General features: G+C 35.7%; 1 protein-coding gene and 1 long non-coding RNA gene across 3 annotated transcripts; both read right to left on the bottom strand.

Annotated features, from left to right (window-relative positions):
• Window positions 1-1,791: 1,791 nt before the first annotated feature.
• On the bottom strand, window positions 1,792-13,705 carry LOC140143551 (uncharacterized). The gene is made up of 6 exons (XM_072165374.1): window positions 13,687-13,705; window positions 12,917-13,027; window positions 5,679-5,861; window positions 3,600-3,644; window positions 2,083-2,375; window positions 1,792-1,905 (listed from the first exon to the last, which is right to left on the bottom strand). Exons 1-6 carry the CDS (start codon window positions 13,703-13,705, stop codon window positions 1,792-1,794), a joined length of 765 nt encoding a protein of 254 aa, XP_072021475.1.
• An 18-nt stretch (window positions 13,706-13,723) lies between these two features.
• LOC140143582 (uncharacterized) lies at window positions 13,724-21,909 on the bottom strand. Of its 2 annotated transcripts, none has more exons than XR_011857775.1 (3): window positions 21,855-21,909; window positions 19,275-19,337; window positions 13,724-13,789 (listed from the first exon to the last, which is right to left on the bottom strand). It is a non-coding gene; the product is annotated as an uncharacterized lncRNA (long non-coding RNA). The 2 variants fall into 2 exon arrangements; XR_011857776.1 differs by lacking the exon at window positions 13,724-13,789 and adding an exon at window positions 14,911-14,940.
• Window positions 21,910-24,115: the final 2,206 nt, after the last annotated feature.

The raw sequence follows: 24,115 nt of genomic DNA, 5'->3' as shown, positions 1-24,115 counted from the left end.
ACCTTGCCCATTTGAGCGGCACATCATCGTATAGGGGAGACCGTGAAGTGTTCGCCATATTTTTTCTGAGTAGCCTAGTAAATATATATATTGGGCAGTCATTCTTTTCCGGTAAGTTACTAATTTATTGGAGGGGTATAATGAGCTATGTCAGCTAAAAATGTCGGGGTCCAAAGTGAGCAAAAACATGCTTGTTTAAAACGTCAGGGGAGTATCCTTTAAGACATAAACGGGTGTATGAGTAATACTGATACCACTTAACCTAATAAAAACATGCTTGCCAGTAGTCTTACCTTGTTTAAAGGTATATTGTTATCAATATATTGCATAAAACACCGTTGGGAAAACACAGGGCGAACTTTCCCCTTCACATACAGGGCGTACATGCCCCAGCATTACTTTTTTCTTTACCTCGTGTTATGTCTACCAAGCACAAAATGTCGATCTTTTAATTGCATACTATCTTAGGCAATCGTTTACCTTTCGTATTAATATACGAGTGAAAACCGTCTCTGCAATGTCTTTATATTATTACGATATTACGATATTAAAAATTAAAAAAAAAACTTTCCTGACATTATTTTTGTGGCGGACTGTCTTGTTTTCTTTGGTACTTAGCTGTGACGTGTGCCAGATAATTACATCATCATGGTACTTTCCCAGCAGTCACGAGATCAGAAACACGTGGTGGGCGGACTTGCCCCAAGGGAGGGCACTCCCTGATCTTCTCTACCTCATAGTATGAGTACCCCTTCCCCCTGAAGGCTAAAATTACGCTAAAATTTCACCAAAATCTGCAAAATCTGACATATTTTTTGAAAACATATTTTTAAACAAATTTTCAATTTGCCCCAAATTGGCAGCCTTTTAAGATTTTAGCAAAATTAAGAACACAAATCTTTGGTCGGTCGGTCGGTCCCGTAAAACATGTTTTCTTTTGTTGCCTAAACGTCCTTTTACTGTCCTGTACTGTAATATTCTGTAATGGGTATGATGTATGACATATGAGACGTTTAATAGGCAATTGAAATATCCTTGTTCTACACAACTCACACAATTAGGACAACAGCTATTTTTCACAAATCGTGCCAAATATGTATTTATTCTTTTTATACTATAAAAGGAAAAGATTATTTTAATGTAAATGGCACGTTTATGTCCATATACCTTAGACGATCTCATAAAACTTATTTTAAGGTAATACACTATTTTAAAGTGTTGCGATTTGGTAGTTCACAACATCTTGCGAATGGTAGTGAGCTTCGGCAAAAATTGCAGTTCTCATTTCCTTGCGAGCGTGTAGAAGAATTCAAATATCACAGAAATGCTTTTATAGGTCCTGTGGTTCTTGAGTTATGTTGTAAAGAGGGCTGAAACAACAACACTTTTGTAAAATGTACATAACTCATTAACAACAATAAATTAAGCAAGTTTTCAAAGTATATGACTTGTAGAATGAACTTTTGCAAAACATCCAAGTGTTATTTTTCAAAAATATATTGATCCAGACAATAAAAATCGATTTTTTTGGCTGCTTCGACCAACAATACCGCATCTACCTTTAAGCTCATGAAGGTTCACCAGCCCCGTACACGCCCTTTCACACATTCTCGAGGCTAGATCGGTGGTTGGTCGATATTATTTTCTCTAAAATGTAAGCAAAGGATGACCAACGATTGACTGAATGAAATGTATTGAATAGAATCAACTGTGATAAAAAAAAAGTAAAGGCTTACTGAAATTGTATTATCAAGCAGACAATTTAGTACCTGTAATTCGGGCGTGTACAGCTCAGTCTTCATCATCATCTGAATTCGAACTTGCAGGACACGGGGACTCCTTTGTGCTGTGTTTCGTTTTTTCCGTGAAGACAGTAGCCCTATCAGTTGGGTTATCCTTTTGTGTCTGTAGTTGAGCGAAATAAGAAATAAAGGTAAAGATTTTTTTTTGCAATAACATGGTTACTTTGATCTTCAGCTATACACAGTGGAAAGACCACTTCATGATGTTTAGTTTTCATTGTTTATTGTCTTGAGGTTAACATTTGTTTATTATGCCACCCTTGGTTTACCCTTAGCTTACTTTGATTTCACTGGCAACGTTTTCGAACTCTTCCAATGCATTAGCCAGATGCACGTATTTTGCTTCCCCCTGCAGTGCATCAATGAAGGCTTTGGGCCAGGCTTCCTCTTTGCAACGAAGCAAAATTCCTAGCAGTGTCTCGACAGGGTCGCTGGATTTTTCAATCTCTGCGCACTCGTGTTGCGATAGAAATTTCAGACGAGACACCAACATTTTAGGATCCATGTCCGCTTGTAGCTTTGGCCTCTGTCGATTCAGAACAGTCCTCCATCTCAATATGTTCTCAGACACCCCTAGTGTTTTTAAAGAATGTTTGATTCTTTATTTATTATACTTATTATAAAGAAAGAAAGAAAGAAAGAAAGAAAGAAAGAAAGAAAGAAAGAAAGAAAGAAAGAAAGAAAGAAAGAAAGAAAGAAAGAAAGAAAGAAAGAAAGAAAGAAAGAAAAAGATATAGCAATGCACTTGAACTTAAAGCACTTATAACGCTTTGGGTTTTATTTCATTCTGATTACCCATTCTGTTAAGTGTTAACATTCATGTTACAGAAGTTTATTTTTTAAATTGTTAATTTGCCACTTTGGAGGTATTTGCGCCACTATCGCTTTGCGCTATTTGCATATCAGTACTAAATTACGTCCTACTCCCAAGTTAACAATATCAATACAAAAATAGGCGAAAATCTGTAAAATCTTCGAAAACTTGGGGGTGCTTGATTTTGTAAATAAGTTTAAGTAAATACATGTACGATGATAAAATCACAAAATCGTGGGCAGAATTTCAATGGGGCTATTTTTTGTCTAAAACAGACCAAAAGGAAGATGCCGGCAAATTTTGCTATATATATGTTTTGAGCCATATGCAGAACTAGCCCTGTTCGCAAACCGCGACACCTTTCAAATAGCGACAGAAGCGAGCAGCGAGCATTGCGAGCTTGTTGGAAAATATTAAATCTTCATTCAGGTATCAAAGTCCAGTACAGATCCTGTGCAAGCCCCTACTCCCGGTCGGTACGCCTCTGGACATATTTAAAAAAAAATAGTACCCAGTGTGAAAACTATACATTTCTTATTGATTATTGGTTTTACTATTATTCTAAAACGAAATAATGAATAGTTTTGTGTAGTCCAATCGGTGATGGGAATGGATGTGTGGGGTGTGTGTTGGGAGTGTGGGTGTGGTGGGTGTGCGTCGGGCGTTCGTGTTTGTGTGGGTTTAGGTGTGTGGCGTGCACGTTTTTGCAATCATATTCTTACCTATGAGTAAGGTTGGATCTTTCCCTAGAGGTTTTTTAAGAGGGCTGAACTTTTGGAACTCTAGCGAGTGTCATCTTCAGAGTAAGTGCCACTCTGGCGAGTGCCATCTTCTAGCGAGTGCCATCGCCAGTTGACTCTGAAGATGACACTCGCTAGAGTTCCGAAAGCTCAGCCCTCTGAAAGGACTTCTCTCGGGAAAGATCAAACTTTACTCATGTTTACCGACCTAGAGTACCAAGTAATTTCAAATCATATTCTTACCTTTGTTGCTTTCTGGCTCCTGGTTAGTATTGTGTTTTGCTCGTTCTGTTTAACAATAATAAAGAAGTAATTCCTTTAACGGTTCATATTCCAGCCGCACTGTGACATTCCTCAAAATTAATTGCAGCAGAATCCATTTCACATACATGCATCTCGCAAAATGTAATACAAATACAAATCGAAATTCAACATGTTCAAGAAGTGGAAATAGACACTAATTTGATATAATAAATGAAAAATGGCCAGTTATACAGGGATGAAATTTCAACGTTAAGGCAATTTTGTTTATATTAAGCTTGTTGACTCATACATTTGACATTGCGTTAATGAACTATACTCCACAGCAAACGTTGATATACTTTTAGATATTGGCTACAAAATAAAAGTTATTTGTGACTGGACACTACGAATCAGCCGTAAACAAAAAAAACAAATTCAAAATGTGTTTTTAAGCACCTTTTTGTGTCCCCCATGCTAAATCGGTAATCTGTACACCCTTTGACGTACAATTTAGAGTATAAACACGTAGATGACTGTACATGATCTAATCATCCCGGCTGGAAGATGTTGAGGAAGACTCGTATACTATACATCACGCTCATACGTTATATGACAATATGACGTACAATCACGTATGTGATGCATGGTTTGAGGTTTATTCAGCTAGTAAGTTAGATCTCTACACATTATTGTCATGGTATATTGTAATTGTACACGTCAATTTTGTTCAGTTTGATTCAACCGGCTTAAAAGTTTTACTTTACACGGAAGGGAAAGTTAGCAAAAAAACAATTAATTTGTGAGTGTAAAAGGGGAGGGGTGGTTTTGGGGAAGGGGGGAACAAATAATATTTATAAAATTATAAGTAAGGCGAGAAAGAGAAAAACCCTGTTCTACGGGCGAACGGACCTTTCAAGTAGGGTGGTCGGTCGGTTGGTATTTTTTTTAAACATTTTAAATAACCCAAAAATCACAAAAATCTGTAAATAAATTTCAATTTGAGAAAATACAAAAAAAAATTGTCCTGAAATTTCCGAAATTTGGGGTCGGCATTCATTTGTACAGGAAAAATTTGTTTCCCAATTTGTTCAAAATTGAACAGGGTTTTCGTTTTTCGTCGCATAAATAAATAAAATATATATATATATATATATATATACACAACCGAAGTCTACTGCTTACTGGTATTAAAGTGCAGTACATATCACCTCAAACCTCAATAAATTTGCTAATATCAGAATAAAATTGCTCAAATTCAGACATTTTACCCCCACAAAAAGGAAATTGGGTATTCTTATCCGCCATTTTAGGCTAATTCACAACATTATGAGCGTCATAATGTAAACTAATGGAAAGCACCTTTTCTGTCAAAAAAATTCTTACACCATCTCCAGACACATCCCAATTTGTATTTACCCCGTGCGGCTTATAAACAGTAGACTTCGGTTGTATATATAAATGCGCATATATAAATGCGCACGTGACCAGATGTAGCCATAATGTTGGGTCATATGGCACGTATGTTGGGTCGTTTTAGTATATTACCTCTTTTTGTTGTTCACATAATTATGTTGACAAATATAATTAATTTTTTATAATTTGAAGATAAAATAAAATAGTTCATAACATTCTGAGACTGTTAACACGAGTTTTTAAGGATTTAAATGGATGTATGAGGTTTTGGCCGCCATCTTTCATTTAAGGAAAAAATTGAGGCGTGCTTATTTTACTTCTTTCATCCAAAGTAACATTCATGCCAAGTATAGTTTTGATAGGAAAAAGGAATAGAGTTGTATATGTTAATAGTTAATAATGGCTTAGAATGGAATGTGGATGAAAAAAATAAATTACGATATACTTACGATATACTGAGATTTGTTACACTAGCGGGAAAACGTTGCATATTTCTGATATTGGCCAAGTAGGTTACCCTTATAATCCGTTGCAGTTTACAACAGCTCACTTTTTAACTTATAATTCGTTAAGAATTGAGGGTTTGACACACCAGGTAAAGATAACCTCAAATTATTGTTATAATTGTCATATTATTAAGCTCGTGATGTATGGATATATACTTACCAGCTCCAATGCGTGCATTTATATCTCTGAGAAGACCACTCCAGTTTTTATTGAGCATTTCGTCGGTGCCTACATGATAATACATTTTTGTACCGCAGAATGCGCCTAACCAATCATCTGGTTTGAAGTGATCTACTTTGAGAGGGATTATAGGGACGTTCCTATTGTACGCATACTCGGCTTCTGAAATAGAAATAGAAGGTAAGAACTATTAAAGCCATATTATAACGTTTGCTGAGGAGAACGCCCTCAAAAAAAATTGAAATTCTGGTTTTTACACGATTGTCATGTACTTTAGTCAATAAAGATACACTGCAAAAATGAAGACTTTAGTTGCTATAGTTTTGTCAAAATCCGCGATTTTGAATAAAACGATGGAACCGGCGTTTTATTATCACGATGGAAATACTCGTCGAACACGTATGCACAGTACTTACACGGCGTGCGGGATACACACACACACACACACACACACACCCACCCACACACACCCCCACACCCCGAGGATCGTACCGTATTACAACCGCGGGAGTAACATACATGGGCGCTAGTAGTAAATTCCAATTTTCTATGCTTTACCTCACTTATTCGGCTCAAAATTAAAAGGGGACATATCTGACAGTAAAAGCTAACATTTTATGGAAAATAAACACTGATCTATTTTTACAGAAATGTTATAATATGGTTTTAAGTTACCCCTATTCGCCGTAGAAGTGACGTAATAATCGGATTAACTACCATAGCAATAGATGAATACTATTTTTGAATATATCGCCCTGCACTACAAGCAGCTTTTACTTATCACCATAGATTGAATACAATAACACTCTTTTCAAAGATACTAATCATACAGGTGCGAGTGACCTTTGATATCTATAGGTACCGCGTAAACGTTGAAGTGCAGGGCGATGTATTCAAAATTGCATTCTTCTATTTTTATGGTAGTTAATCCGCTTAATTACGTCACTTCTACGGCGAATATTTGCATTAAACGAAACTGCTACTTTCCATTCATTAGTATCACTTCATTGTGTTAATTGAACCATTTGAATAATATTACCGTAAAAAGTCAATACTTAGCATATATGCTTACTATCGAGCGCTTTTAAAACATGCAAACTTGCAGAGCCCCATCCACAAAATTGTAAAGGGTTTTGAGCAAATCATCGATACACATAGTTATATACGAACAAGTAATCCTGCAAATGTGTGTCTCAAGTCCATTAGCTCAGATGGTAAAGTGGCGGAGTTTGGTACAATTTCATGTTTTCAAAAGGGCTCGATAGTAAACACATATGCTAACTATCGAGTTTTTACGGTATATGTTTAATCCGATATAGTCGTGGAGCATCTGTTATACGAATTTTATATTTTGCCAGGAAAATATGTAGATGTAGAACATACATGTAAATGTTGGACGATGTATATATAAATCGAACTCTTATCTATATAATGTGGCTACCGTCTACATTACTAGTTAATAGATTTCGAATGGATTCAATTGACGGGATTAGTTTTCGTACATAACTGTACATGGACGCAGTATAAAATATGTTCATACTTCAACTAAGGGCTCGCTGCATTGACGTAGAATATGGGATGCAATCTCTTTTCGTTATTCGTTATATATTCTCATTCTATTTCTAGTCATGTTTAACTTCTAACGAATGTTTGATGACGTGAAGTTGATAATATATTTCCACAAGACATTTAAGATCAACATATGTTGAGTATCATATGGTTCTTATGCCACTCCATTTGTATTTATAAAGTGAAATATTTATCACACCTGTTCTGCAATTTTTGCTGTTTTGGTACTTCTGTGACACACATGCAAGAACGACATCAGCATTCTCCACCGCTTTGGCCATGCATCCAAGAATACTCCCTTCTGTAACAAAAACACACATCCACGCACGAAATCGAATTACATTCTACAATGTAGAATCTACATGTACATGTAAATAGCTATGGATTTGGTAAAAATCACACATCATTTTACATCATGATGCAGTCATGTCTACAGTAGAATTCATCTCGACCTTTGCAGGACTTAAACCCCATTAAAAGCTATTAAACCAAGATAACACTCATTGAAACAGCTCAACTGATTAAATCGGATCTTCTCTGGTTGTGCACATGTGTCTGTTTTACATGTGCGATATCGCAATAAAGCTGGTATTATAGCTTCAGTTGGGTAACCGATTATAAAGGAAACGAAAGGAAACAATGGTATGTGGACCTTTGTTCACGAAATAAGACAATGGCATGCTTTTTGTTAACCAGCATTCTTGAAAATGAGCAACATAATGATTGTTGACTTAACACGGTTTGGAAATAATTTCTTCATATTTTTGGTGTTATCTGTCGTTTACATATCCTTCCTAAAACACAAAAGTGCGACCTCTCCAAACACCTAAATTAGCTAAACATTTAGGACATGTTACAAAACCATATTTTCTAGAATTTCATAGAATACTTTAAATGTAGCTTGTACCGTTTTTTTTGTGGCATCCTTCAGAACGGAGCGGGTCCGTTACCAATATAGCTCAATATTTTCGGTCAAATCTCCATTCAATTAACACGGGGAGTTGGCTAGCTATGAGCTAGCTATGCTTTGCCCTCACTCATATTCTACGAAAGTGCGACCCCTTCTGAACATCTAACCTAGCTGTAATTTTAGGTCATGTTACAGAAATATATTTGCTAGAAGTTTGGAGAATACTTTAAATATTGGTCGGTTATTTTTCACACAGTGATGTTAACTAGGCAATGCCCATATACCTATAACATACACTGTTTGTAGAAGTCACGCGTCAATGGTGAGAGCACTGTGTATTGTGTATAGGAAAACGGACAGTAACTGCAGTATGTATTAATATCAGTTGGTCGTTTTCAACCAGTGGTTGGTAGCACAAATGTCGTCATGTGAACAACTGGAGGTCAGAGGTTATAGAAAGATCATTATGGCACAAATTTCATGTGAACAAGGGAAGAGGCTTACGCATCATACTCTGGAACATAGAAATATACAAACATTACAAACTAGCACACGAGATCAACTCAATGATGCTTAATCGTTATTCTTAATAAATCAATATACAGGCGAAAGAAGAATTATGCATTGCACACTAGCACAATTAAACATGAATTTACAAATGGAAACATGACATGCATAGGCAGATATACCAGAGTAAAACACTTCGTAAATAGCTGCCTGTGCGGGACTTGAACCCCAGACCTCTCGCTTGTCCACTGAGCTACACAGACTGTGCCTGATAAACAGGACTCAAGTCTTGTACTAATTTCATGTGATTTTCCTATGTTACTTCTTTATTTCGCTCATGCATGGATCCTGCGTTTTCTCCATGCACGCAGTATTTGAGTCCCATTCGTTAGAGACCGTATAGGCCTTATGAGCTATATACAGTGCGTATAAAAATAAAGTAAAGTTTGAAAAAAATGCCACTATAGATTTTATTTTATTTATTTTTTTTTTTTTAATGAGGCATTTGGTCCAAATGCTCTAGTTGATAGCAATCAACATCTTGTCTCCCCACAACTGTTAAATCACTGGCGTATGATCACTAATAAGGACTAGTGGCTATTATTGAGAGCCGAGTAAAAATGTAGTTGCACAAAGTCAATTAAAATCAAAACAACATGAAAATCGCTACCATTCCTCAGCTCTCCTCAACATGGCACTCACACCACGTCTGATGAGATGTCTGTCCTGCCTAAGGATGTCAACTTGTGCAATTATGCACAAGTACGTCGGCTATCCCCAGTGTCTATATCGTGAACACAAAATTGGGGTCAAAGGTCATTAACGAGTCATTTCCGGTATGTTACTTAATACCTTCAAATTAATGTTGCTGAAATTTACATAATAAACTGATGTGGCACTTGCACATGCATGGGCTATGGTTAATGTCTATGTGTTGCAAACATTAATGAGGTTCAAATGTCATTTAGTATCATTTCGGTATGGGGTCAAATACCTTTAAATCAATGTTTCTGTCACAAATGAAATAACACAATGATAACACTCACACATATGCATTGGCTATAGCTAGTGCATATTGGGTGTACACATAATTGGGATAAAATGTCATTAAAACAATTATTTCCGGTATGGGGTCAATACGCTTAAAATTATTTTCTGCCACAAATTGCAGTGTAAAATGACGTTTCTTTCGCATATACGTTGTAAATACCGTGGTATTTCGCCTATGCATGGATCCTCAACACATCATAATAATTGCCCTCTTCTTTACGAGTCGATAGGTCAAAAGGTTCAATAACACTAATTTCCTAAATACAGTTTCCAACGTAAAAATAGGTGATTTCAAACACGATTTTCTCATACATGGTACTCTCACAGTGAAAAGACATTATTATCAATTAAGAGTAAATAAAAGGTTGAATCCCCAAATGACCAGCATTTCAACATAATATTTGTTTTGTTTTGAACCACTAAAGTGTGAAGACCACAATTTTACAGTGGATATTGGTACACCGGCTGAGTGGGAAAATCGATATGCAGAGGATGAATTTGGGAGACTTTTCATTAATACTATAACATAATGGTAGAAACATTATATGTCTGCATGTTACTCTGAAATGTGCACATTTTTGGCTATACAGCTAGCCATTTTTAATCATCCTTTTCAGATGGCATGCAAGAAAATAGTCCCATTCTTTTTTTCCAAGCACTGCCCATCTCTAATTATGGTATTTAATCAAAATCATTGCATCAAAATAAAAAGAAACACACGTTTGTTCTGCAAATTTTGATGCCTCATTTGTCTTAATAGCCCACAATTTGTTGCCAAGGTTATTCTTTGGATGAAAAGATGCCTATTCAAAAGCTGCACCTAAACTCATTGAAAATGTTGATTTTGTTGTTAGAGTGCATTGTCACCGCGGGTCACCCTTGATCGTCATGTAGAGAATGTAATGGTCCACTGACTTCAGTAGCCTTTTAGTGCATCCTTTGAAAATGCAGCTTTTTCAGTCAAGGAGTCACATTTCAAACATTAGGTATCAAAATATCCAGAAATAAACTGGGTATGTTTTTGTTATTTCAGTTTTTAAAATTGGTGCATAGATTTAGAGTTATTGTCTCGTATATAAATGTGGGCACAAACACTCACAAGCTATGCCCACCGTACAAAAATATAGAAGCAAAGGAACAAACCAGTAAACAGGAAAAACCAATCAATATACATTATTGGTTTATGATGGCAGTTATTGCTGTTGCAAGTACGACTGACTCACTTATGTACGTACATAAAGCCGTAAGAACAAAGGTGGTTAAACGTTTTCTCACTACAAAAACCCTTTATTTACGAGCAATGGAACCATGAGGTTCTTTATTCACTGAAGTGTGCATGGGCTATTTTTCAATTCTGTACTTTTGTTCAACCTACATATTCTTCTTCTTTTCTCTTTTCATTATCGTCGTCTTTTATTACACAGCCGTGATGTTAGTCACGGCTGTGTCTTTTTTTCTTACAGGTTCTTTCTTCTTCTTCTTCTTTCTTCTGTCAACCATTACATTTACTCTAGCACTCACATGCTTACATCGATTTTGACCTAACTTGGTCACAATGATCATTGACCATGCCCCTACATGCCACATGAAACTCGTGGGGTCAAAGGTCACGCAGGGGTCGTAGGGGTCAAAAACGTGATTTCTACTCAAAATGCATCTTCTCCTACAAATTACGTAGGACAGTGACGCCACTTGCACAGATGCATTGTAATTACCCATTGTCTATAGTGTGTACACAGATTTGGGGTCAAAGGTCATTAAGGGGTCACTTCCGATATAAAACGGAATACCTTCAAAAAATTTTATTAGCTAAGGAAAACATAGGACAGTAACGGTAATGTGGTATTTTTTTATTTGGGGTCAATAAGTCATTAAGGGGTCACTTTCGGTATAAAACGAAACACCTTTAAAATGCATCTTCTCCCACAAATTATATAGGACAGTGACACCACTTGCACACATGCATTGTTATTACCTAGTGTCAATGTGGTGTACACAGATTTGGGGTCAAAGGTCATTAAGGGGTCACTTCGGGTATAAATCGAAATATCTTCAAAAAATGTTATTAGCTAAGAAAAACATAGGAGAGTGATGATATGTTCACACATGAATTGTGTTTACACAATGTATATATGGTATTTTTTTATTTGGGGTCAAATGTCATTAAGGGTGGACGAGGTATTATTGGTCGAAGCAACCAAAAAAATCGATTCTCATTATCTAAATCAATATATTATTGAAAAATAACACTTCGATGTTTTGCAAAAGTGCATTCTACAAATCATATACTTTGAAAACTTGCTTAATTTATTGTTGCTAATGAGTTATGTACATTTTAAAAAAGTGTTGTTGTTTGAGCCCTTTTAACAACATAACTCAAGAACCACATGATCTACAAAAGTATATCTGTGATATTTGGATTCTTCTACATGCTCGTTATGAATTGAGCAATGCAATTTATGCCAAACCTCACTACCATTCGCAAGATGCTGTGAACTACCAAATCGCAACAATTTAAAATAGTTGGTAACCTTAGGGGTCATTTCCGGTATAAAACGAAATACCTTTAAAATGCATCTTCTCTCACAAATTACGTAGGACAGTGATGCCACTTACACACATGTATTGTTATTACCCAGTGTCTATGGGGTGTACACAGATTTGAGGTCAAAGGTCATTAAGGTGTCACTTCCGGTATAAAACGAAATAACTTCAAAAAACTTTATCAGCCAAGAAAAATATAGCACAGAGACGGTACATTCACTCATGAATTGATGTTACTCAGTGTATACGTGGTATTTTTTTATTTAGGGTAAAAGGTCAGTAAGGGGTCATATCCGGTCTGAGACAAAAAACCTTCAAAATGCCCCTTCTGCCACAAATAACATGGTAAAGTGATGCTACATGACAAATACGTTGCCATTAGCCAATGTCTATGGGATTTTCATATATTTTGGGGTCAAAGGTCACAACACGGCTGTGTTCGTGGTCTTAGACCACAGCTAAGTCTAGTCTTCTTCTTAATCTTCAATATCATTTGATTTTAGAATGATGATTCACTCTACCAAATGCTATGAAATAGTGCCGTATTTTCCATAAAGATATAAGCCTATAGCCACTGGTTCTAATATATAGATCGTGGGAAAAGTGTTTCCATTTAATATGGAAATCACAACCTTACCAATCTTCTCAATGTCTAACCATACTTGGAAACCTTCATTCTCAAGTTTGTCTTTCAACGTTTTCATTCTTTCCTGGGCATCCCATTGGTAGCTTATCATCACGTGACGACCTGAAATTACAAAAGAGCCAAATATTAATTGTTCATCATTGATTTATTTATGACCCACAAAGGTTTGCCAATTACGCCCTAGACTGGGATGTCGTGTACAAATTGTGCAATGATCCCCGCCGAGTTTTCCCTCTTTATGGTTCGATGACGTTTATATAATAAGGCGAGTGGTATGGCGGAACAATATTTTCCCCAGTTTTAACCATTACTGCAGTGTATTTCTTAATATTAATACAATGATCGTACATATATTTCCATAGATATTGCAGTTTTGAGTTATGGCTAACGATTTACCACTCCTGAGAAAAATCATACATATGAGGTGGAAATAACACGCTTTGTAATCAAGCCTTTGGATCTCCTTTACAGAGTGATAGAACCCAAAACCAAATCTTATTTGCCTCAATATTTGCCCCGGATATTTGCGTGCAAACACGGCTAGGCTACACTACCCCGACCCGCCTTAAAGGTTCACGACATCGCGTGCGTAATTTTCCAATTGAATAAGGAATCGGATAATAACGTTTGCACAAAGTTTTTTTGTGTGAGCTGAGAGTACACCAGACCTATCAAATTACATTCTGAATACGAGGAATGTGTTTTTGATGTCAAATAATTTAGATTTTTTTGAAATTCGGGATATAACACAAATGCTTTACAGTGTATAATGCATATCATGTTTCATGACCTTACCGTGCTTTCCTGGGACACCCTCGTTATCTTCCTCTTTGCTGTCAGCTGTAGGCCTATTATGTTCAACGTCTAAAAGAGAAAGGAAACCACCCACTGTTAAAGTGGTAACCCTAATCGCAATTTTTAGCAACAGAGCAGTTGAGCTGAATAACACTTTGTGCACATCCGTTCGTTATTTCGTTGGTAACAAACGCTCTGTAAAACATCGCACAAAACGCGACGCGAGATGTGTAGTGGGGAAGATTTATGCAGCTAGCACATACGGGGGTATGTTTTACTCATCACAGATATCAAATATAAATATTTAGACCAATAACGGCCCGGAGATTTTGACGAACTATCTGGGTGAATGGTGGCTTGGTGTCGATCATTTGAAATTGCATTTTGTCAAAATTATTTGTACTGAAAAATGACGAACATTGCACTTTTCTTTCCATTACAGACATGTTGTAAAGTATTATAAAGCTCATTTGTGAATAGTCCAATACATTTAAGAAACTGTTTCTGCTGATGACACAGTACAGGGTTGACCAAGGGTCACTAATTCGTTACAATTTGTCGCCGTCTTTATATTTACAGACGACTTGGCTTGTTGAGGTCATCTAGTAGACATTCTTACCACTCGTGTATGTTTTCCTAGCAACAGTTCGTCTTTTAAAAATTGAACTTCGACGTACTCGGGGCGAAAATTCTTGCCACATTTTTTTTTTTGGGGGGGTCCAGTTTGTTTTTCAGAACGTGTAGTTCAGCAGTGTCTAGGACCCGGAGGAATAATGAAATGGGGCACTAGCTTAATTGCCTTCTCTTCACTTTGGGTGGCGCTGGGCAAATCGATCCATGTTCCGATTTGGTGTAATTTGGCAAACATTAAAAAGTAATGTAAACCAGATGACGATATCCTTCCGTCCAAATGGAAATTGTGTCCATATCTGGGAGCCCATTCATTCGTACGCTACTATTAGCAGAGTCGAGTAGCCAAGTTGCATCCTCGACGCAAGATCGCAGCAGTTGAAGGAAGTTTCTGATTATAATGACGGTGATGATTTACTATTATACACCCTGTAAATCCCTATGTACATGACATTATTTTTCTTACGTTTTCCTTAAGACGCTGGCAGAATTGGCAGTGATTTAATGCAATTCTTTACAATGTTTAATGTATTACACGATCTTATCTTGCTTCTTGGAGCCACCCTCTTTATCTTCCTCTTTGTTTTCAGCTGTATTATGCACAACATATAAAAAAACAAAATCAAACTATAAACCCGTTTTTAAAGTATATCGTATTGGTATCGAATATGTCATAATTGGGTGCCCATTCTTTGTAACCCGAGAATTAGATGCGCAACCATTCCAAGTTGCACCAATGGCCCATGATCGTATGTATCATGATTTGGACTTTTATAATATCTCTTTCTGATATGTTGCATTCACTTAGTTTTATTAATACTATTTTCAAGTAATAAATAATGTTATAAATAATTTGTTTATAAATGTTGTTAGTTATATGGTTTGTACTATTGGGCGCTTGCACGGAGGGTCATTGGTTCGGGTCGTCCTCTGGACGCGCTCCGGTGGACATGCTGATGCAGGGAGTATTCCCAATCACCTGTTTATCCCGTTGTGATCGATTTAATTCTTTTTGTACTACATGCATTTGTGTGTCTTCTGGGGCGTGTGTGGGGGATGATTTGGGCTGGTGACCTTCCGTGCATGCACTCTATATTTGTTTATTATTGTTTGTAGTGTGAACTGTCTGTATCAGATGACCCAATTTTCACGGATGCTTTGGTTTGAATGATGGTTGCATTTTTTTCATGTCCCTGGTCTCTGTGCTCAGCCTCGTTCTCTTTGTATTTCTGATTATAGCCATTGATGTCATCCTTGCACCTGTCTTATCAGAGCTACTTAATTGAGGGTTCATCTTTTACTATGTTTTCCATAATGCTGTCTTTCCGTTGAATTTTTTTCTTCTTTCTTTTTTTTTTTTTTTTTTTTTTTCCTCTTTTTTTTTTTTTTTTTTTAATATATTTATTCATATGCATTTTCTTAAATTGTTTAATTACTTATTTATTTGATTTATTTCTTGTCATTTACTTTAACTTGTTTTAAAATTTAGCTGTCCATGACATTTTCTGAATCATTGTGTTCATTGGCGGGTGATTGAACATGTTTTTCTTTCCTTAATATTCGCCATTACACTTGCCTGCTATTTTCACCTTGATTGCTGGAATGTCGTGATCAATTTTCCCCTTTTTGTTTGTGTTATTGTATTATTGATTTATATTTGTTTATGCATTAGCCTTTCTTTATGGTATATTTATCAGTTACCTGGTGGTTTTCCGTGCTCGTATGACTCTGTCCTATATGCTTTTTGGCCCCTAATTTGTTTTCATCACCTACTTTAAACTTCAGTGTTTAGTATAACCTTGTGGGGTTTTTTTTGTGTGTGTTTTTTTTGTGTGTTTGTTTGTGTTTGTTGTTGTGTGTGTTTGACGTTGGATCCTCATGGCAAATTGTAAAAAATGTTTGAAGAACATTGTTCATGATCGTATTATGTTAACTTGTAAATACTGTAATAATTTATATCATAAAAAATGTGTTTATGGCAATATTGATGATGATAACTGGATGTGTTTTAGTTGTACTGGTACTTTATTTCCATTCAATCACATTCTTGTTGATAATGAATTTAAATTTAATATTTTTTATTTCAATAACTCCATTGAATATAATAAGCTGCTGAGTCTAAAATTGAATCCTTTCTTGTATGATGATATTGTTGATAATGCTATGTCAAAGAATCTGTTTAAACCCAATTGTGTTAACTCCTGTAACTACTACTTTGATAATTTACTTGATATTGATGTGTCGTTCAGTGACAATTTTTCAATTTTACATTTAAATTCTCGTAGTTTTAACAAAAAACGTGACAACATTGAAATTTTCTTATCAAATTTGAAACACACTTTTTCTGTAATTGCAATGTCAGAAACTTGGTTTAAGGAGGATCAATCTAATTTAATCGATATTACCAATTATAATTTAATTAGTGTACCACGGAAGAACAGGAAAAGTGGTGGTGCTGCTTTGTACATTCATAATTCGCTTTCTTTTAAATTAAGAAAGGATCTTGATCTAATTCAGTATGACTCTTCTGTTAATGTTGTTGATCACTCTGAGTCTATCTTCGTTGAAATTATGAATTCAAAGTGTAAGAATATAATTATTGGTAATGTTTATCGTGCTCATAGAACCGACGTTGATTCATTTAACTCTGATTTAAGCCGTTGTCTTGATGTTATTGCAAATGAAAACAAGCATTGCTATATTTCAGGTGATTTTAACTTAGACCTTTTACAGCACGAGAATGATTTAAAAATTCAGAATTTCCTTACAAATTTCTTTGATCATAATATGTTTCCACTTATAGATCGCCCCACCAGGATAACGTCACATTCTGCCACACTTCTTGATAATATTTTCACTAATGTTTTTGATAAGAAAATTAAGTCTGGTATATGTGTGTCTGACATCACGGATCATTACCCTATTTTTCAATTTACTGATTCTATTTCATTGAAATATAATTTTGTTGGATCCACACATGGTCGTTTATTTACTCAACGGAACATTCATTCATTCACAAATCACCTTCAATTAACTAATTGGAATCATGTTCTTAATGAGGAATCTGTTAGCCAAGCGTATAAGTTATTTATTGATAAACTGTCTGTATTATATAATCGTTGTTTTCCCGTTAAGGCTAAACGTGTGAATTTAAGTTATAAGCGTATTCCTCATAAACCATGGATCACAACTGCTATTTTAACATTCATCAATCGTAAGGATAAGCTGTACCGTAAATTTAAATCTTCTCCAACAGATGCCAATAAGCGTTTACTAGTAAATTATAGAAATACTCTTACCAGTCCGATTCGTAATTCTAAAAAAATGTATTATTGTAATTTGCTCAGGGAACAAAAGCACAATCTCAAACAAACCCGGAAAATCCTTAATGATCTTTTAGGAAGGAAGCGTAAGCAACCTCTTCCAGATTGTTTTGATATAAATGGCACTCCAACAAATAATCCTAAAATGATTGCAAATGGTTTTAATGATTTCTTCACTAACATTGGTCCTAAATTAGCTAAAAATATTCCTCCTACACATGTTTCTTTTGATCACTTTTTGAATGATATTCCTTCTCCCCAGAATTCACTTTTTCTTACACCAACAATTATCGCCCAATTTCAATCCTTCCTGTGTTTTCAAAAATATATGAGCGTATTATTCACAAGAGACTTTATAATTGTCTTACATTTTATTCATTACTTCATCTAAGTCAATTTGGTTTTAGGACAAATTATTCATCCTACATGGCTGTTTTAGAGGCATACAATATGATTGTTTCTAACCTTGATAAAGGTCACCATACATTGGGTATATTCCTGGACCTCTCCAAGGCTTTCGATACGATCAATCATGATATTCTCATTGAGAAACTTCACCATTATGGAGTACGTGGAAAGGCTTTGGAGTGGTTCAGGAGCTATCTTACCAACAGAAAACAATTTGTTGTGTTTAATAATTGTAAATCTTCTTTAAGTACAGTTCAATGTGGTGTTCCCCAAGGTTCAGTATTGGGTCCCCTTCTTTTTATTATTTTCCTTAATGATATTGTTTATTCTTCGAAAGATTTGTCCTTTTTTATTTATGCAGATGATACAAATGCTATTATGTCCAATCCGAACCTTGATGAACTTATTTGTTCTGTTAATAATCAATTAATAAATATTTCTGTATGGTTCAAAGCCAATAAGTTGTCCCTTAATGTTCAAAAAACGAATTATATTATGTTTAAAATCCGTCATAGCAATCGCACATACCACAATACGCATATATTTATAGATGGCAATGAACTTATTAAAGTAACTCGTACTAAATTTTTGGGTGTTATTCTTGATGAATCTCTGACATGGTATGATCATACCTCTTATGTTACCAATATTGTTTCAAGATATAGTGGAATCTTATTTCGTCTAAAGCACATTCTTTCGTGTGATACGTTATTTACCTTGTACAATACATTAGTTCTACCTCATCTACACTACTGTAATATAATTTGGGCAGATCCTAACAATTGTAATTTGAATTCTATTTTTGTGAAACAAAAGAGAATTATCAGGTTATGTACCAATTCCAGCTAGCTGGGCCATACATCACCTTTATTTTGTCAGCTAAATACTTTGAATATTTTTGATATTCATAAACTTATCAAAGCTTTATTTATGTATACTTTCAGTATTAACAACATGCCTTGTAATTTTACCATAATTTCCTGAGCCTCACCAAGTTGTATAAATGCCCCAAGATCGCATTATTTAGAGGAAGCTTGTGATGATGGGTGATGGTACCGTGATATTCTACGATTATTCACCCGGTTAATTCCCAAACACTTTTTTTTTCCGTTTCCGTAAGATGTTGGAAGAATAATCATCAGTCATATCTTACGGTAATTCTTTGCAGTATACAATGTAAATCATGATCTTACCTAGCTTTTCTATGTCATCCGTTTGATCTCCATCTTCGCTTTCGGCTACAACGTGTACAACGTCTAGAAGAGAAAAACAAACCTCTGTGTAAGTGGTAACCTCATTGGTAAGTAGTTTAAAAACGCATCGAATCCTTTCATTGACTCATTCGTTAGTAACAAACGCACGGTAAAACGACGCACAAAAAGTGAGATGTATAGTGGGTGAGATGTATGCAGCGAGCCCATTTTTTCACGGCAGTGAAATAATGCCACTTGCACCCACATCTCATATGCACAGTTTATCCCTTACATACCATGTGTCTTGAATATCTATGTAGCCCACCAACCATATGCTTAAAGAGGCTAGGAAATATTTCCTAATATCTCATACCCTAGTTTGTATGCCTTTATCTAATCTTGCCCAACATGACAACTTACTATTAACACTTAACCTAGCCAAGAGTCTGTCCAGCGTAGGAATTTTTTAGACTTTTATAGAAACATGTTTGTAATTGGCTTATAGCCATCACATGCTGACAATACACATAACTGATTGGTTAATCAAAACTAGCAGGTCGAGGTCAGGCCTCATCACAAAAGGCCTCATCATTCTGTATAGAAAACTGTGTAGCATGTTATTTACTTCAGATAAAGTTCAATATAACTACATTGCACAAAACTAAGTCCATTATCTATAGTTAATTGCATGTTTATTGACTCTTATAATAACCCATGAGTATAAACCAGAAAACCTGTATAATATTGACAAAGACAAATATCCCTGACATCCTGACCCTGACAAAAGCTAGCAATGAGTTAATAAAAATTCCTTTAAAAAAGGAATGGGCACCCAATGTGAGCTTGGTCGTGATGTGGTGAATTTCATGGTCTTTATATTTGGTATTATTATCTCTTGCAAACCTGGCGACACCTCATTACAGAAATCAGACCTGTTGATAGGTTGTAAGAGGGGATAGCCAGGCACGAATTGGGCCATATATAAAGAAAGTTTTGCTACTTTGCAATGCAATAAAAACCTAAATGCAAAATGAGATCCTGTAGGTGGCTCCCGAGGTGGCTTAAAAAACTAAATGCAAAATGAGCTTTTTAAAAAATATCGTTTTCCAGAGTCAAGACGCAGGTATCATTATTAAGCCTCATATCACTTATTTATTGTCGAATAAGTGCAGAGTAGGTTAGATATGAATATTAAATGTTAGATCAAAGTAGCTCAAAGTACATGTACTATACACTTGATCCGTGAACTAGTCTTTTTTAAAGACAAATTCTTGTTATAAGTACGCATATATTCGGAGGGTGGATTTTTACTTTGGTTGGCGCAGGACAAATCATCCATGTTCCAAATTGGTAAACACCGAATATCAGTCTGATATTGTTATCAGACTCTTCCGAACACTTTGATACATGGAATTGTTCACTTGAAACGTCTATCCAACGACGCGAAAATGTCATGAGGCAGGCCCTTGTATTTAATGTGTCTATATCTGCGTGCCCATCTCTTGTCACGCGAATAATACCTGGTCAGCCACCTGGCCACGCCAAGTTGCATGAATCGCAGTATTTGCAGGAAGCTTGTGAAGATGGGGGTCTCCATACACCTTATGGTTTGAATATTCATTGGAGTGTGCTGGGAGATGGTGTCATCAAAATATGCTTTCCATGAGTTCCATTATGGTGCTCATAATGTAGCGAACAAGCCTAAATGGCGGTTTAAAGTAGACTGAATTTGAGTTTTGTTTTGTTTTGTTTTGTTTTGTTTTTTGGGGGTGGGTAAATGTATGACTTCCTGAACATTGTTCTCATATAATCAAATTTATTGAAATTTGAGGTCATAATTAAGTACTGAACCTAAATACCAACAAGTGTTGATCAGAACTGAAATGCACTTGTAATGTACCAAATTTTAATGTAGGATGAGCTTTTGAAAAAACGGCTCTTAAAAGTGATACGTACTCAGAAAGTTTGAAAGGCGCAATGGGGCCAAGTGTTATAAACTTACTGAGCATGAGTTCATTCGACAAACCGCACAATTATTTTTGTACCGTAAGTTTCTAACATTTGACCCCAGTGGGGAACATTCAAACGTTTTGTGTACGTACCACTTTAAAGAGCCATATTATAAGCTCCGCTCCTCTCATTTGCAAAAAATGGTACATTGCAACTATATTTCAGCTCTAACGAATGCCAATGGCTGACAAAGTTTAGGAAATATCACCTTAAACCCCAATACATTTGATAATAACAGAACAATGATGAATGAAGTCCGAAATATTGTGTCCCCCACAAAGCTCAAATTCAAAAAAGGAAATGATGCAAGAAAGTCCAGGTACCTAGTTTTTGTAAGAAAAGCTCCAAATGTACCATGTTAATTTCTTCGTGCGCCATAACAACTATCCTCAAATTCTCAAATTAATGAAAACTGCATATTTTTTATTTTTGAAGACACAAAAATAGAAACTGTTTTATCAAATTTTAAGAATTAGTATCTCATTACTATTTGTATACTTCCAAAAATCGGTCAAATTTTAAAGTAACATTTTGATAACGATGGCGTTTCCGTAACAAAATATGTTTTACCTTGTTTTTCCTCAGTGTGGTCAGAAGCCCCGTCAGATGGGCTGTCCCCTTCTGTCTGTAATAGATCAAACAGAACTTGTTCAATATAGAATCTACTGGTGGAATATCTTAGCCATTACGTAATATAGCATTGCTTTAATTTACAGCAATAAGACCACTGTGATATTTATATATTCTACGCTAATGTAGTACTGTTGTCTTGAGTTTTGCATTTTTATTGCCTTTGTTTATTTTTAACCTTTTGCCGCCTTTTATTTGGCTTCGGCTTACTTTGTTTTCACTGGCAACTTCTTCGAACTCTTCTTTTAGTGCCTTAGCCAGATGAAGATGTTTTGTTTCATCCCGCAGTGCATCGATGAATGTATTGGGCCAGGTTTTGTCTTCGCAGTGAAGCAACAATTGTAACAGTCTTTTGACTTTCTGTGTTCTTGGGTCGCTGGATTCTTCAATCTCTGTGCACCTGTCAGGCTCTAGGCATTGCAGATGCGACGCCAACATTCTAGGATCCATATAGGCCTTCAATACTTTCCATTGGCGCTTCAGAACCACCCTCCATCTCACAATGTCCTCAGACACGCCTATTAAAATGGGGAATTCAGTTCAGTGTAGAATTATAATGTAATTATAGGCAGGTTACGTGGTAATAATTATGAGAATATGATACTAATAATGTATGCCCAACACATAAATACCCAGCAAACCCACGTTTTACTGAAAAGGTTTTAAAAGTACACAAAGCTGTGAGATGACGATCAACCAAACTCAGTGCTATTTGGGACTATTTAGGTCAGATGGTTCACAACTATGATAGTAAAAAATCAGGTGACCCTGTTTTAACCTGCCAAGGAATTGATATAGCTTAAAAATGAACAACGTTTGACATCATGAAAGTGCACTTTAAAATAACCTGGGTCTGAGAGAAAGTTGAACATATTGGACTAATGCCTTATCAGATGACTTATTCAGAAATTTTTAATTCCTTTGATATAATTACGTCAAATCATGGTGAAATTATTTTGTGTAAAACAGGTATGTTCATAAGTACATTTTTAAATCAGATTCTCTGCTATATTCAGTCTAAGCTGTTGGGATTGTATAACCAAGAGTCCGCTTGTTCCAGATTTTGACGCTAAAGAAAAAACAAGTTACATTATGTACTTTAGATGCAAATAACCTGAGTGGAAACAATCTCCGGAGTGATTGCGATATGTACTTAATGCTAATTTCCGATAGAAGTGACGTCATAATTGGATTAACTACCATAGCAATAGAGGAATACAATGTTTGAATTGATCGCGCTGCACTACAAGCAGATTGCACTCTAATAGGTGCGAGTGATCAGCATAATATGCATATTCAATAGAATTACAATACAGGTCTTTATCCCTGTTTTTTTGACATCTGTGGTTCAATGCATAGGTACCAAGTAGTGCAGGGCGACATAGTCAAAATTGTATTCCTCTATTGCTATGGTAGTTAATCCGATTAGCTACGTCACTTCTACGGCGAATACTGACAAAGGCTTCATCTTACAAAATTGACTTGGAATACCCAGCTGAACTACATGATGTGCTTAATAATTAGGCCTATCCTTTGGCAAAAGAAAGTCCAAGATGAATGGTTATCTGACTAAAAAAATAATTTGTTAGCTGGGAAAAAATTGACAAAAATAAAAAAAGACTTATGCCCAACATGCGAAACAAAACCAGGTACGTTTTACATTACAGAAACTTACGCCTGTAGCTGTCACTAGGAATGCGTTTAACTAAAATACATAGAGTATGCGCTTATATCAAAAACCATGGATGGAGCCTTACATTAGAATGTACACCGAGCTGAGAAAGCAAGCGACAAGTGATTTTGAAACTACAAACTTATGAATAACTGAGTATTTGGAAATGCCATGGAAACCTTTAAAGAAGAGTAGATATTGAGCTAGTACGTACATCTGCAGAAGATCGTTTCAGAAGGTTAATGATGCTGACGATAATACGACTGATTCAAACAGTCACTTACCAGTTAGAAATGCTTCTTTACTGGCACCACCTTTTGCATGCTGGAAATAGAAAATATTAAATAAGTTCTATTTAATGAGGAATATCGGTCAAAATGGAGGTGCCTAGTTAGTAAATAAACTACTAATATTTATTTTTTACGTAATATAATACACATATTGCACTTTGCATTCTATTGGTCAGTATTTGGCGAGAAAGCAATAATGGGTATTCTAATTGTATCCTATCATGTCTCATAAGCTGTAA

Source organism: Amphiura filiformis, unplaced genomic scaffold, assembly GCF_039555335.1.
Source record: "Amphiura filiformis unplaced genomic scaffold, Afil_fr2py scaffold_23, whole genome shotgun sequence".
NCBI lineage: Eukaryota > Metazoa > Echinodermata > Ophiuroidea > Amphilepidida > Amphiuridae > Amphiura > Amphiura filiformis.
This window is presented reverse-complemented; position numbering and strand designations above follow the sequence as displayed.